The sequence below is a fragment of the Nothoprocta perdicaria genome, unplaced genomic scaffold (assembly GCF_003342845.1).
Source record: "Nothoprocta perdicaria isolate Ctin4 unplaced genomic scaffold, notPer1 scaffold_45, whole genome shotgun sequence".
In the NCBI taxonomy this organism is placed as follows: Eukaryota; Metazoa; Chordata; class Aves; order Tinamiformes; family Tinamidae; genus Nothoprocta; species Nothoprocta perdicaria.
The window spans coordinates 529,101-541,817 of NW_020455699.1; the positions used below are offsets into that span (position 1 = coordinate 529,101).

Here is a 12,717-nt window from a genome sequence, read left to right on the forward strand (position 1 = left end):
TTTTTTTTTTTTTCTTTTTTTTGAGTTCTCCTTTCTTTGTATTATTAATTCAGAGAACTTATTCTGTCCTCTTACTAGTTTTAAATATATAGAGAAAAAACTATTTTTAGTAGCTCTTTCCACCTGTTTTTGTCATTTTACTTGATAGAACTGCTATTTCCACTATATTTTCTGTTAAAAATGTTTTTGTTTTTAGTTTCTTTATATGTCTGAATACAATTCCATAAGAGAATTTTCTYACAGAACCTTACATCAAGACTTTTAAATGTGCTTGATTTTACAAAATGCTTGTGGGTAGAAATCAAGAATCACACATTCTTGAGCTGTTGTGAAAGTCATGGCACTTTAAAAGGTAATGTGTGGCGAGGACGGGTGTTTGCCTGTAGTTTTTGAGCCAGTGCCATGTTCACTTCTTGCACATTTTCAAGCTCTTCTTCAAAGTGGCAGGTATTGGGACCGTGTGTTCTGAGCCAGTGTCTCTGCGGGCTGTGTCCACTGGCACGTAGTGTGGCCCAGCAGGGCAAGGCCTGGGCGTCCTCCTCAGCTTAGTGTCCCAGGTGTGGAGTSAGTGCAGAGGCCCTGCACCATCACCACCGTCCACACTAGGCACCTTCCAGGTTTTCCTCTGCTTCCTGGTTTTCACACCTTGGATGAGCTATAGCCTGGCCTGGTGGCCGACTGCCTGAGGCCAGCGGTCAAAGCACAAGAGCAAAGCAGCTAGTGGAGGTGGTGAGAAGAGTGACCTCACAAGCTCAACTACCGCACTGATGCCCTGTGCGCTGCACAGTTGCCTCTGCAGAAAAGTTTGTACTACCCTGTGTTGCTGATATTCAGAGTTAGTATCACCATGTGACTCAATACGGTTTAACGAGACCCATCCTAATTACAGACTTGGATTCCTACAGAGTGGTGTGTAGGAATTTCATTTCAGGCTATTTCTGAGAAAGACAAAATGCATTTTACGCACAGTTAGTCAGAAACACAAAAGTAGCACTTCAGGTATCCAAAACATGTGTAAGGTTTTGCTGTTGAGACATCTTTCCATGATTTGGCAGTTCTGTGACAATATTTCTTCCATCTTTAATGAGTACTCTGAGCACGGCTAAACTTCCTTTTATTGAATTCATTAGGAACTCGATAATGAATTTTTTAACTACACCTTTTAAGTAGTACTTTGCTTTGGATCAAAGATAAATGCTACTTGTAACATGTAGCATGTTTTAATATTAAATAACCTTGCTTAATGACATCTAAAACAAAGGACTTTTCATGCCTTTGCTAAGGATTTTTTTGGCTTAGAAACATAGTATTTTGAATTTCATGCAGCAGGTGAATATTCTTCATTGTATTCAGAAGACTCTAAGAAAAACAAATTCACTTGCAAGTTTCTTTTTTAACCTATTTTGAAGCAATACAAACCAGAAAGTTCATTTTAGTCTTAAAAGGAAAAGGAGAAGGAAGAATCAAGCCATAACTGCAGATGTTATTCTGTGTTGGCTCAGTCTTGTAATAAGAAGTTTTTAATCTGGCTTGAATTTTTTTGGCTTGAATATTGCTTTTTTTTTTTTTCCTCCTCATTTTACAGCACAGAGAAAACATAAATTAACTTCATAAAATTTTATCTGACAGACTTTGATAGATTACAATTTCTTTTTAAAAAGTAGTCATGGTTGTTCAAACGATGTCCAAAAGCACATGTTCATTATCAAACAACATTTGCTCTTTGAAAAAGGTGAATTATGACAGTTGTTTAGATCAGAAGTGGAATTACTTTTCTGCACGCAGGAATGCTTGTTTTAAATTTTCCAATAAAATAGGAAATTGTGTAATTATGGGGTTTTGTAATAGGGRAAAAAAACCTCTTTCTGGAACATAATACTTATAGACTTAATTTTATTTCCTTATTATACTGTTATGTATCTTTATAAAATACTGTGCTGGCATTACTTTAGCCTTGTTGTGTTTCAACAGATTTTTTTCAAAAATAACATTTACATTTATAAATATCATTGAATAATCATTGATTATTCAGACTCACCTTTTCCATTACAGCTATGTATATCTTCTTTGTGTGTATGTACATCCCTTGAGTGAAATGCTAAGGACCAATTACATACTGTTTTGAAGGAAAAATCTAAAACGATGTTTCATGAATTGAATAATACAATCTCAGATTTCCTGTTGCTTGATTGAAAACTGTTCTGGTGATTCTTTAAGCCATATAAGGGATCTGTGAAACTGCATTTCAGGATACTTGTACATTAAAATTAAATTAATAGGCTTGAATTTTAAGCAACAAAACCTCATAGTAAATCTGATGCTGTAAACTTGTATCTTTTTTTAATCAATATTAATTTTCCCATACATAGTTTGACCTATATATTATGGAAGAACCAGTAAAAACAGGTTTCTGAAACTTCAGCATTTAATTTAGCATGAAACCATCAGATTGCTCTTACAAAGTGTATTTTTAATACTGTTAATGACAGTAGCTTAGGGTTAATCTAGTAGAGTCATTTGGGTTAGCTGAGCTTGCAGAACTTCAAAAATCATTATTGGATTCAAAATATGAATGACTAATTTATAATGTTGACTTACTATCAGAAATTGTGGCAAATTATACATTTATTGTTTGTGGTGGAGGTTTGGTCAACATCTTTAAACAACCTCTCTGTAAAACCAGTAAAAAACAGAGAATCACCTTATTAATACCTGCTAATTTAAATGCCCATGAAACAGTAGGATTCTTCTTACCTACTTCTGACTCAATGTTTTTACCTTCAGAGTCATCTTAGCAAAGGGCTAGGAGCAAAACCAAATTCCCACTCATACCAAGTGATCTAATTTATCATATATCTTYATCATTTTAATGGAGGCTGGGTCTCAACTATCCTGTAGGCGGGTAGCTGAAGGAAAGGTGACACTGGAGTGGAAGGTGCTGTATGAGGTGCAGTCTGTTTATTCCGATATATCTAATCTTATAGACAAAGTCACTTTTTTGACTATTTTAAGATGGGAAGATAAGATCAGAAATTTTTAATCTGAATGCTTCATGATTGAAGTAACCCCTTCACTAAGCAGGCAGGAGTTTGTGCATTGAAAAAATGTTTTCCCTCCAGTAATGTACTTCCTGCCTGCCTTCTGTGTGGATCTATTGCTGTCCTTCCTTGGGTAATCCTTTCATGGTAAATTAAAAATGAAAAGTGTGCGTTTCTGTGGTAAGAATATAGTGTGCTTTTTTTTTTTCTCCTTCAGATATTATAGGATGATTCTGTGTAACATATATGTCATTTTATGTTGATTGGCCTAAAATTTTCCTGTCCCAAATAATCATCTCTGATAGTATAGGCATCCCTAAGTCAGCTCCATCTAAACCACAATGGAAATACACTTCTGAAGTATTCCCAGTAGCAATCTTGGAATTCCTTCAAGTATATTGAGATTTTGTTAGAAATTGAATTGCCAGTGTAATCCATCTTCCTTGTGAGAAAAGATTCAGATAAAGAGCTGGAGCCTAGCAGCATTAAGTATTAGAACATCCCTTTAAATCAATAAGCTACAAATCTGGCAGCGCATTCATGCAATGCCCAGTGCTATAGTAAAGTGGCTTTAGTGCTGAAACAGCATTACTAATAGCATATCCCCAACACGGATAAACAGTTGAGTGATGCGGTAACCTAAATTATGCCAGGCCTTGCCTTGTTAAGTTCCACAGAAACAATTATATTGCATTGACATGGATAAGGAAGCAAGTTTTKTTCTGGTTTTTATTTTTGTTTTGTTTTGGTTTTCTTTCAGATGACTTTCCAAATGTGGTTATAGAAGGCATTCTGCATGGAATATTTTATCCGCATCTACTGCCCAGGTAGAAGTGATGTGTGATTAGAAGAAGCTGAAGCAAGTCTTCAAGTCATGCTCAATGGAATTAATGAGAAAAAGTCTGGAATGTGATAATTATGCTCAGAAGGAAGAGGGACAGTCTCAGTTTAAGGTTCAAGCATTATACTTTTTTTAAAAAAARATCAATGTCATATCTGCTGCTTTAAAAAAAAAGATATGGAAACAACTGTAATGAAGTTATTTAAACCTTATATATAGACGTGCTCTAACTATTTAACACTAAAAGCTTAAAGTCATACACTGAATTACACTAAATGTTGACAAAGAATTGAAAGTTTTACTAATTATTTTTTGATTTTTGTCATAAATTACACTAAACATTTTTTGCACCAGGAATTTTCCCAGCACATTACCCATTGCAGGCAGTGGATGGATTGAAAGTGCTGGCACTAAAGACAGTATCTGAAGGTTTGCAAAGGAAGTTTTAAAAGCAAGAAGAAATGGAAAGTAACTTAGAAGTATTTTGTTCATTTTTCTTAAGTTATTTTAAAACTATTCCTTACTATTAGGTTGGAAAACAGCCAATGCACGTATATGGAGAGTTTTTGTTAGAAAACATGCTTTTATGTTTTTAAGTACATAGCTGCCTTCCAGGAAGTTGTCTGGATTGCAGTCTGAAGGATTTTATCTACCAGATTTTACGTGGCATTTATGAATCTCGTTCAGTTATGACAACTAAAGTGTGTGTGTTTACTCTTCGCGTCAACTTGTAGACCGTATTCCATATCTTAATATTTTATGAATCAGTGCATACGACTTTGTGGTGAGATGAAGCAAGAACATGATTAAGTAGTAAAATAACAAACTAAACATGGATGTACATGTTCAGATTTAACTGGAATTTTTTTGTGTTACTGGACATTACAAAATAAAGTACTACAACACGAATATACTTTGTGCGCYTATCTGTTAAACAAAGACATTCTTGGAGCTTGTGCCATCAGAGGTGGTGCATGTCACATGAAGCACGAGAAAATACTTGGGTGTCTTCTCATTTGAGACTCTTAGCTTCATGATCTCTGAAGATTTATAAAATTGTATGTCGTCTTAGAAGAACAGTATTTTTCAGTGTAGCTGGATAACCAGTAATTCATTGCATTACACAGAGAAAAGGAATGTTGCACAGAAACAGTGGTGTCCAGCTCTGCCATTAACACAAATTTGAGTTTGGAGAAGCGAGAGTTGCCTCCAGCAGGCTTTGTAATTTGTTTCAAAGCTGCTTAGGGTGGGTGAAAAGTTGGGASTTTCTTAAAAAGGACCTCTAGGATTACAGCCCTTGTTCAGGTGTGGAACTTTCTCAACTGTCCAAGGGATCTACCTCCAGAAAAACACTGTTAGCTCCAAGTGCAAAGCTATTTGGGCAAGGGAGAGCAAGGCCTTCATGCCTTTATTTTCAAACACTGCTTCTCAGTGCAGCTTTTTAGTGACTTTTTACAGCGAGCACTGGTAGGGAAAACAAATACACAGCACAGCCTGAACCAGGAGTTGAATGGAAGCCTGATTGCCTAGCACTAGGCAAAGTTGGAGGCTCTCTCCATTCCTCTGGCCTCAAGAGGAGAGTAATCCTTCCAGGAGCCATTGTAAAAGGTTCCTGGTGCCAGACCTTCATCCACAGCCCGGAGGCATCTTCTGGTGACCCAGCAAAAGCAGCACTCCTTCTTGGAAAACACTAACAGGTTAAAAAAATGCAGTACAGCTAAGAGGTAYCTTAAACTGAACTTATAATTCAGTTCAACATAATTGAACATAAAAGCTCGATTAAAGTTAAGGGTATTTAAAGTTCATTATTTTTGTAAAACTATTTAAAGATGCAGGTCTGGCAACAAAAAATTCTAGGTAGTGTTTTGGAACTATATCCTAGATTATTTTACTAGTTAGTTATGAGTTATAAAATMCCTTATGCTTTAAAACAAGGGCTTTTTAAATCAGTTTCTAACCAATGATTTCATTTAACAATAAACTAAGCTGCTCTATCTCAATTACACTATTGTATCTAAATACAATTTTTTACTGAAAGGCAGTAGGGACTTCATCTGACACATTAAGGAAATTAGATTTACCACCCCTGCTCTTTTATTTGTTGGAAAGAAGCATCCCAGCATCACTTATTAAATCAAAAGAGGCTACAAGAAAAGCCAGTTTGGAAAAAAAAAAAAAAAAACACTCTTATTTATTTGAAATCAAAGAGTTTATTTTTTCCAAATATTAAAATATTTTAGGAATTTTTTTAAAAGTAGACATTGTCACAGAAAATGTTCTCAAATGGCAGTAAGAAGTATTGTAAAATTTCTAAAGAAAATGAATTGACTCCATTTCAAACCTTATAAAACATAGAAATATTTTTGAATTTTTCATGTAAAAAAATTCTGCAAGTTCTATGATTTAGTGGCATATGCCCTGAACTTTGAGGAGTAAAGCTTCTATTCCTTTACAATGAGATTTACAATGAAATTGTAAAGGAATAATCATAATTTGATGTATCTGGGAAATGTTAAATGTTGTCTACATATATGTTTTGAGGAAAAAAGTCAATGGATAAAAAAAGATAATTGAGATAACTTAGGCCTGAAAGAAGAATGACTGCATTGTTTCCCATGCAGCTTGCTGGGTTCACCAGTCATCCACTTCAACCACAAATGGTTCCTTCACAGATATTCTGCCACTGTTCACAATGACACAGTCTTGGAGGGGGCGATCSTGTTCATCTGTCTGCTGGAGCTCTATCGAGTGCACCACCGACTGTTAAAAAACAAACAAAAAAACTCAGTTTAGCCAAGAAAATGCTTYGGTGGCTCAAGTCCATTTACCACGTAAGTAAGTAGGTGTTCTTAGCACTATATTTTATGAGCAACCTTTTGACACAACCCTTTCCTAGGCTGAGTCCCAACTGACACTGTTTCCCTGCTATCAACTGTACCGTTCTGCCGCCCGCACACAGGTGACAGCACCACATGGAAGGCTGTGTGCCCTGCTTTAAACCTTMCAGGCAGAAAAAAAAAGTATTAAACAGTAATTTTTTGACCATTCAGCACTATTATACTTTTTACAAAAGCCTGATGACTCCTCTGTTTATACTTAGACAATAAGAGTGGGCACCATGCTCTCCAGTACCTGGCTTTAGRTAACTGCCAATTAATATACCTAAATCACCCTAAAACACCCCAAAATCTTTTAATTATTAGAATAGTTGATGGGAATTGAATTCAATATGAAAGATGTGGGCCAAAGGAAGTATGTTCTGATGAGGTTTTCAAACTRCATGGATTTGATCAGTGTAATCAGTCATACTTTCCCCATACATTTCAAAGCCGATCAAGGGAGTAAGTTAAAGGAAAAAACAGATTAGTAGAAGTATAGTCTTTCAGAAGATCTGTTTCTTAAACTGAAATTCTTTTTGTCACATATTGGGTCAGTTTTGCAGCTGGACAGTCTGTGGGTGCTGGGTATGCATTTTTTTATTTTTTTTCTTTTCAAACATACTTGAATCTACGTTTATATAATCATAGAATCATAGAATTATTAAGGTTGGAATGGACCTCCAGAGGTCATCTACTCCAACCCCCCTGCATATGCAGGGACACTCGGAGCACATGGCACAGGGCTGCGTCCAAGCGGGTTTTAAACATCTCCCGAGAAGGAGACTCCACAACCTCTCTGGGCAGCCTGTGCCRGGGCTCGTCACCTTCACTGTTAAGAATTTTTTTCTTAAGTTCCTGTGGAAGTTTCGGTGCTTCGTTTGTGGCCATCTCCTCTAGTTCYGTCAGTGGCTGCCACTGCCAAGATGCCAGCCCCMTCCTCCTCACTCCCTCCCTTGAGGTATTTATAGACACTAATCAGATGCTCCCTCAGCCTTCTCTTCTTTAGGCTGAACAGGCATAATATACTCCACAGTATGAAAGCCCAAAACATGGAAGTGTTACTCACCACTGGTATATCTCAAAAATTATTTTTAGCWTGTGGAAAAACAAAAATTATTTCATAGTTAACAGGATTAGTGAAAGAGAGACCTGAAATTATCCGGTTTGTAGTTTGTAAAGATGTTGAGTTTGATGGTTATTGGTCTAAACCAAGAAATTTGAAAAACAAATTATTTACATAAGTTTCCATTTCTGTAATCACCACTTGGATTTTCAGTTCTGATCTAAACACATTCTCTACCTTGTCCACATTAGACAATAAATTGTTTTAAATGACAATGGCATGATAGATTATGGCCACACAGATATAAGGCCCTGAAACTGATCCTRCTTTTCCAGGGGTAGTCTTATCCACCATTTTTTCACACTTACCATTCCATCAAGGACTTTGCCAAATACTACGTGTTTTCCATTCAGCCAGGAAGGCTTTGTGACACTGATAAAGAACTGAGATCCGTTAGTATCTGGGCCAGAATTAGCCATGCTAACCCATCCAATTCCATAATGCTTAAGTTTGAAGTTCTCATCTGGAAATCTYTCTCCATAGATACTCCTTCCTGTGGTACAAAATAAGAAAGTGAATTTTTAATTTTTGTTCAGAATTGGAAACAAATAAGTACAAGCCAGCACTTGATAAGATTTAGAGGTTCAGTAAAAGCAGGGCCATCATTGCTACACCATCGGTGATCTGTCACTAGAAGCACTTTGTATGTAAAGAAAAAGGAAAGCTAAAACACCAGCTGTTACTACAGAATATTTAAAGTTGATCAACTTTTGGCCTTCGAGTTTAATCAGTTGAGTATCTTCAACGGTCCTGCTTATATACACCACAAGGAAATACTATATTTTGGCCTTTTCAGTGAATTTAAATTAGGTAATTACGGCCACTGAAATAAGAACCACACTTTGTGACAATTTTAATATTTAGTTTTTTAACTTTCTCTGCTAGCATATAAAAATGCTTTAGGCACATTTACAAACTGTCCTGATCCACTGTAGGGGGAAGTTTTGACACGATCCCAAGCGCCAGATTAAGACATAAATGGGGTCAAATGCCATAGGACCTCGTAAGCTCTATTCTCATAACGAGGAGTAATCGTGATAGGACAGAGAGAAGAAAGAAAAAGGGAAAACAAGAAAAAAGAGCAAGAGAGTACACAAGCAGGYGGGAGGCAAGGTTTGTTACCACCACCACCAGTCCAGCTATGCCCATGTTGGCTCTGCCTTGGTGCAGGTCATGGGCTCCGGAAGAAGAGTCCAGGGAAAAAGGAAAAAGCCCCCGGGGGGAGCACGCAGTCCTTCTGTCACCCTGATCTCTAAGAGCCCTCCTGCCTGTTTCCCCGAGTTCCTGATGGGTGCTGCCGCGCTCCGGTGCTCCCGGGGCTCCCTCTTCACCCGGCTGCCGCGCAGGCCTCGGCAGGAGCTGCCGGAGGCGTCGCTGCCCAGGCGCCGAGCGCACAGGGCGCCGAGCCGGCCWGTGGAAACGGCAACGCCGACACAGACATGATCCAACACAGTCTCTTACACAGACACAGGGACCACGTGACGGTTAGCTTAAAAGTSCCAAGATGGAACTGTATGAATATTACACAAGGATTTTGATATTTCTAAAAYAGTTTAGGAGAAGAAAAAGCATGAGAGCCGTTTTTCAACCACCGTGGTTTTGAGAAGGCTGCCTCACGCTTTGCCTGCGCAGTGGCTAACCAGACACAGCTCACCCACGGGTACTACCTTGACCAACACTAGCGGGCAAACAAACACTGCCTACCTTGAGCTCTACACTGCGTCCTCAGGGTTTTAGCCTTCCCCACGGTTCAAACCGCAAGGAAAAAGGAGCTGCCAAGGTTTCCACCGAGTCCCCGAGGGGAAGTCACCAACTCGGCACGCAGGAGGGTCACACGGCAGCGCCCGGAGCAGGCGGCTGTGGAGGAGGAGAAGGAAGGAGATGCCAGGAGGCGGCGCGAGGCGCGACACAAGGCACAGAGCGGCACAAGTCGCAGATCCGAGGCGCGGGGCCAGGCGCGGGGCCCAAGGCGAGGTGCGAGGCGCAGACACGGCGAGGTGCAGGTGAGGTGCGAGGCGCAAGGGGGTGCAGCGGGTAGTGTGGGGCGAGGGGAGGCCTGGCGAGGCATGACACGGTGCTGGGGCCACACAGCGCAGAGSGAACCCATGTGCATGGACAGAACCTGCGTGAAAAGTCTCAGATCACAAGGTACCTTCACGGCTTTAAATTTGTGAGGAAAGCCCTCATTCTGCAGCTTCTCCAGGGCGGTTCTGAAGTTGCTGTCSTTAGCGCCCGTCAGAGAGCTGCACGGAGTGGGGTGGAGCGAACGGAGAGGGGAGCCTGCGCCCCGCGAGCTGCCCTCGCTCCGCTCCGAGCGGGTCCCCCCGTGCGCCCCGGTTGGTGCCCACTGCGTCCCTCCAACTGGCCATGTCCGTGCCGTGAGTGCCGGCAGCGGGAGCAGAGGTGCAAAGAGCACCAAAGGAAGAGAAAGATCAGCAAGAACTYGGGAGAGGGCCCTCAGCCTACAAATAATCTGCTGATTCATTTGGAGCTAACGCACCCAGATGCTTAGAACTGCTTTAGACGCTTCTAAAATAAATTTTCTTCACTTATTTTAGTTGAAAGAAAGAAGGGCAATACCATTTCCCCCACCTTTTCAGTAAACATTCAAAGGTGTAACGGGAAGGGAAGCTGGAAGAGACTGAGCTTGTTACCTCCTGATCCATCTCCAACTGTAAAGTCCCCTCCTTGGATCATGAAGTCCTTGATCACACGATGGAATTTACTGCCTTTGTATCCATATCCCCTCTAAAAAAATAAGAAATAATTATTCTAGTGACTAGAGTATCCAGTCCRACATTGTTACATGGGAACAGGCACACGCTGTGAGAGGTCAGATCTCAGAGGATGAGACCAACACTGACAGGAAGCAAATTAAGCTGAAATGCAGGTGAATACACCCAGACTGGGCTGCCATAGAGCAGGTATTTATTACTCAATTGGAAAAAACACAAGTATCTCCTTTTACTGAGGTACTGGTGCCGCATCTTCCAGGCAGGGGTAGGCTGAGGTGCTGGCGTCCAACCTCATCCTCACTTTGTAAATAAAGCTGTGAGGCTTTAGGGAAACACACGAAACATCCCTCGGCCTCCGGGATTCCTCCCTCCCTCCCTGATTGCACTAAATGGAGATGGGCAGTTCACACGTGGAACAGCATTAACAAATATTTGCTTCCCAGCCCAAACCTGAATACACAGTGCAAGGAAACCACAGACATACTTCTCCAGTTGCCAGCACAATGAAGTTCTCCACTGTCTTTGGGACAACTTTTCCAAACAGTCCGATTACAATTCTGCCCACGTCTCTGTCTCCAATCTTCACGTCAAAGAACACCTGGATGTGTTTTATTTATTGTTAAAAAAAAAAAAAAGATATAAATATGAGCAACATCAAAAAGGCCAACCTTTTGAAAGCCTCAGACATTTAAAGATAGTTTGCTAGGTACTCTTAATCTTCATTGTTCTAGGCCTATGTGATAATGAAAGCCTAAATTTCATTAAATTATCAAGCAAAGAGAGTATAACCTTGCTGCTAAAGCAAGTGGTTGTTTTCCTAGACAAGAATTCAGAACTGCCCAGAGAGCCTAGAACCAGGCTGTGTTAGGCATTGCCTAAAAGCTTCAAACAGAGGTGGCTAAAAAGAAKGCTTGAAAAATGAGTTGAAAAGTTAACATAGCTCAAAATATATCGATGCATATTTGAACATGCAAAAATGTTCCAGTGATTACTGAAAACAGGACCAGCTGTCAGGAAATGAGGCATTTTGAAGTTCAGAAAAAGTTATATAAAGTTTATTAAAACTTCTAGGAAACAGCAATGTTTGTTCCTATGATGTGGTATTTGTTGTTCCTTTTGGCACTCAACCAAATGTTACTCGTCTGCAACTCTAAGAAATTAGTCCAATAATGATAATAAAAGACCATAGTCCCTTTCCAATGCAAATGGCCCTTTCATGCTCTCCTGCTAAACGTTCCTACCATTTCTTGATCTTCCACGTAGCTTTGACTCCTCAACTTTTGGATAACTTTATAATGGTACATAATAAAAATAAAATTCCTTTTGCTGCAGCTCATCCATTTCCTTGGCACTTGGCACCAAACAACACACTCCTTCAGTGTGCGACTCCCAAAACATTAAGGGCAGGTTTTCATTAATACGGGCGGCACGTGGAGCTGCACGTTCCTGTCCATGAGGGACAGGACGGGGGGACTGGACGGGATGGGACAGGAAGGGAAGGGCTACGCCGAGCTAAGCGCCTTCAAAGGGGCAAGGGCAAAGCGTTTCGTGGCCGCCGGTGTCCRCCCCGCAGCAGGGACAGCGGGGCAGGAATTCGCCACGCGTGTCGGGGTGCGCGGCTCGGGCCGCCGTCGAGGCCGGCGCGCGCGGCACCATGTGGTGCCGGTTCAACGGCCGCCGCGGGCGCGGGCGAGGCTCCGGGGCGGCCGCGGCGCCACGTCCCGCCCGGGCCCGGCCCCGGGCCGGCTGGCGGGCGCCCGTGCTGCCCGTCGCGCGTGGGGCCGCGTGTCCCGCCGCGCGCTCCACGGCAGGGAGCCGGGCAGCCAGGAGGAGCGTTAGGGAAGGTTGGGAGGAAAGGGAGAAATCAGCAGTGCGTGAGTTAAGGAGCAGAGTCAACAACAGGTTGGCCCCGCAGCGGCGGCGCGGCGGCCGGAGCGGAGCAGAGCAGAGCGGAGCGGAGCGTCCCACCTTGTCCGTCACGCTGGGCCCGCGCCTGGCGCGCGCGGCGGCCGCCGCCGGGGCTCGCGCGCACACGCCGCCCAGGAGCAGCAGCAGCAGCAGCGACGGCAGCAGTGCGGCCGGGCGCGGCGCCCCGCCGGCC

General features: G+C 41.6%; 2 protein-coding genes across 2 annotated transcripts in view; one reads left to right on the forward strand and one right to left on the reverse strand.

Annotated features, from left to right (window-relative positions):
* SNX24 (sorting nexin 24) overlaps positions 1-4,309 on the forward strand; it is a gene marked incomplete at its 5' end in the record, with an annotated part of 71,015 nt that extends 66,706 nt beyond the window's left edge. Inside the window, 2 exon segments of the mRNA XM_026046579.1 lie at positions 978-999; positions 3,750-4,309. Of these exon segments, the coding sequence (XP_025902364.1) occupies positions 978-999; positions 3,750-3,869 (142 nt within the window).
* A 2,049-nt stretch (positions 4,310-6,358) lies between these two features.
* PPIC (peptidylprolyl isomerase C) overlaps positions 6,359-12,717 on the reverse strand; it is a 30,371-nt gene continuing 24,012 nt past the window's right edge. Inside the window, exons 3-7 of the mRNA XM_026046580.1 lie at positions 12,585-12,637; positions 11,101-11,214; positions 10,536-10,629; positions 8,190-8,374; positions 6,359-6,639 (exon numbers count right to left, since the gene is read on the reverse strand). Coding sequence (XP_025902365.1) covers positions 6,511-6,639; positions 8,190-8,374; positions 10,536-10,629; positions 11,101-11,214; positions 12,585-12,637 — 575 coding nt within the window. The 3' untranslated portion in view covers positions 6,359-6,510. The remainder of the gene's footprint in view (positions 6,640-8,189; positions 8,375-10,535; positions 10,630-11,100; positions 11,215-12,584; positions 12,638-12,717) is intronic.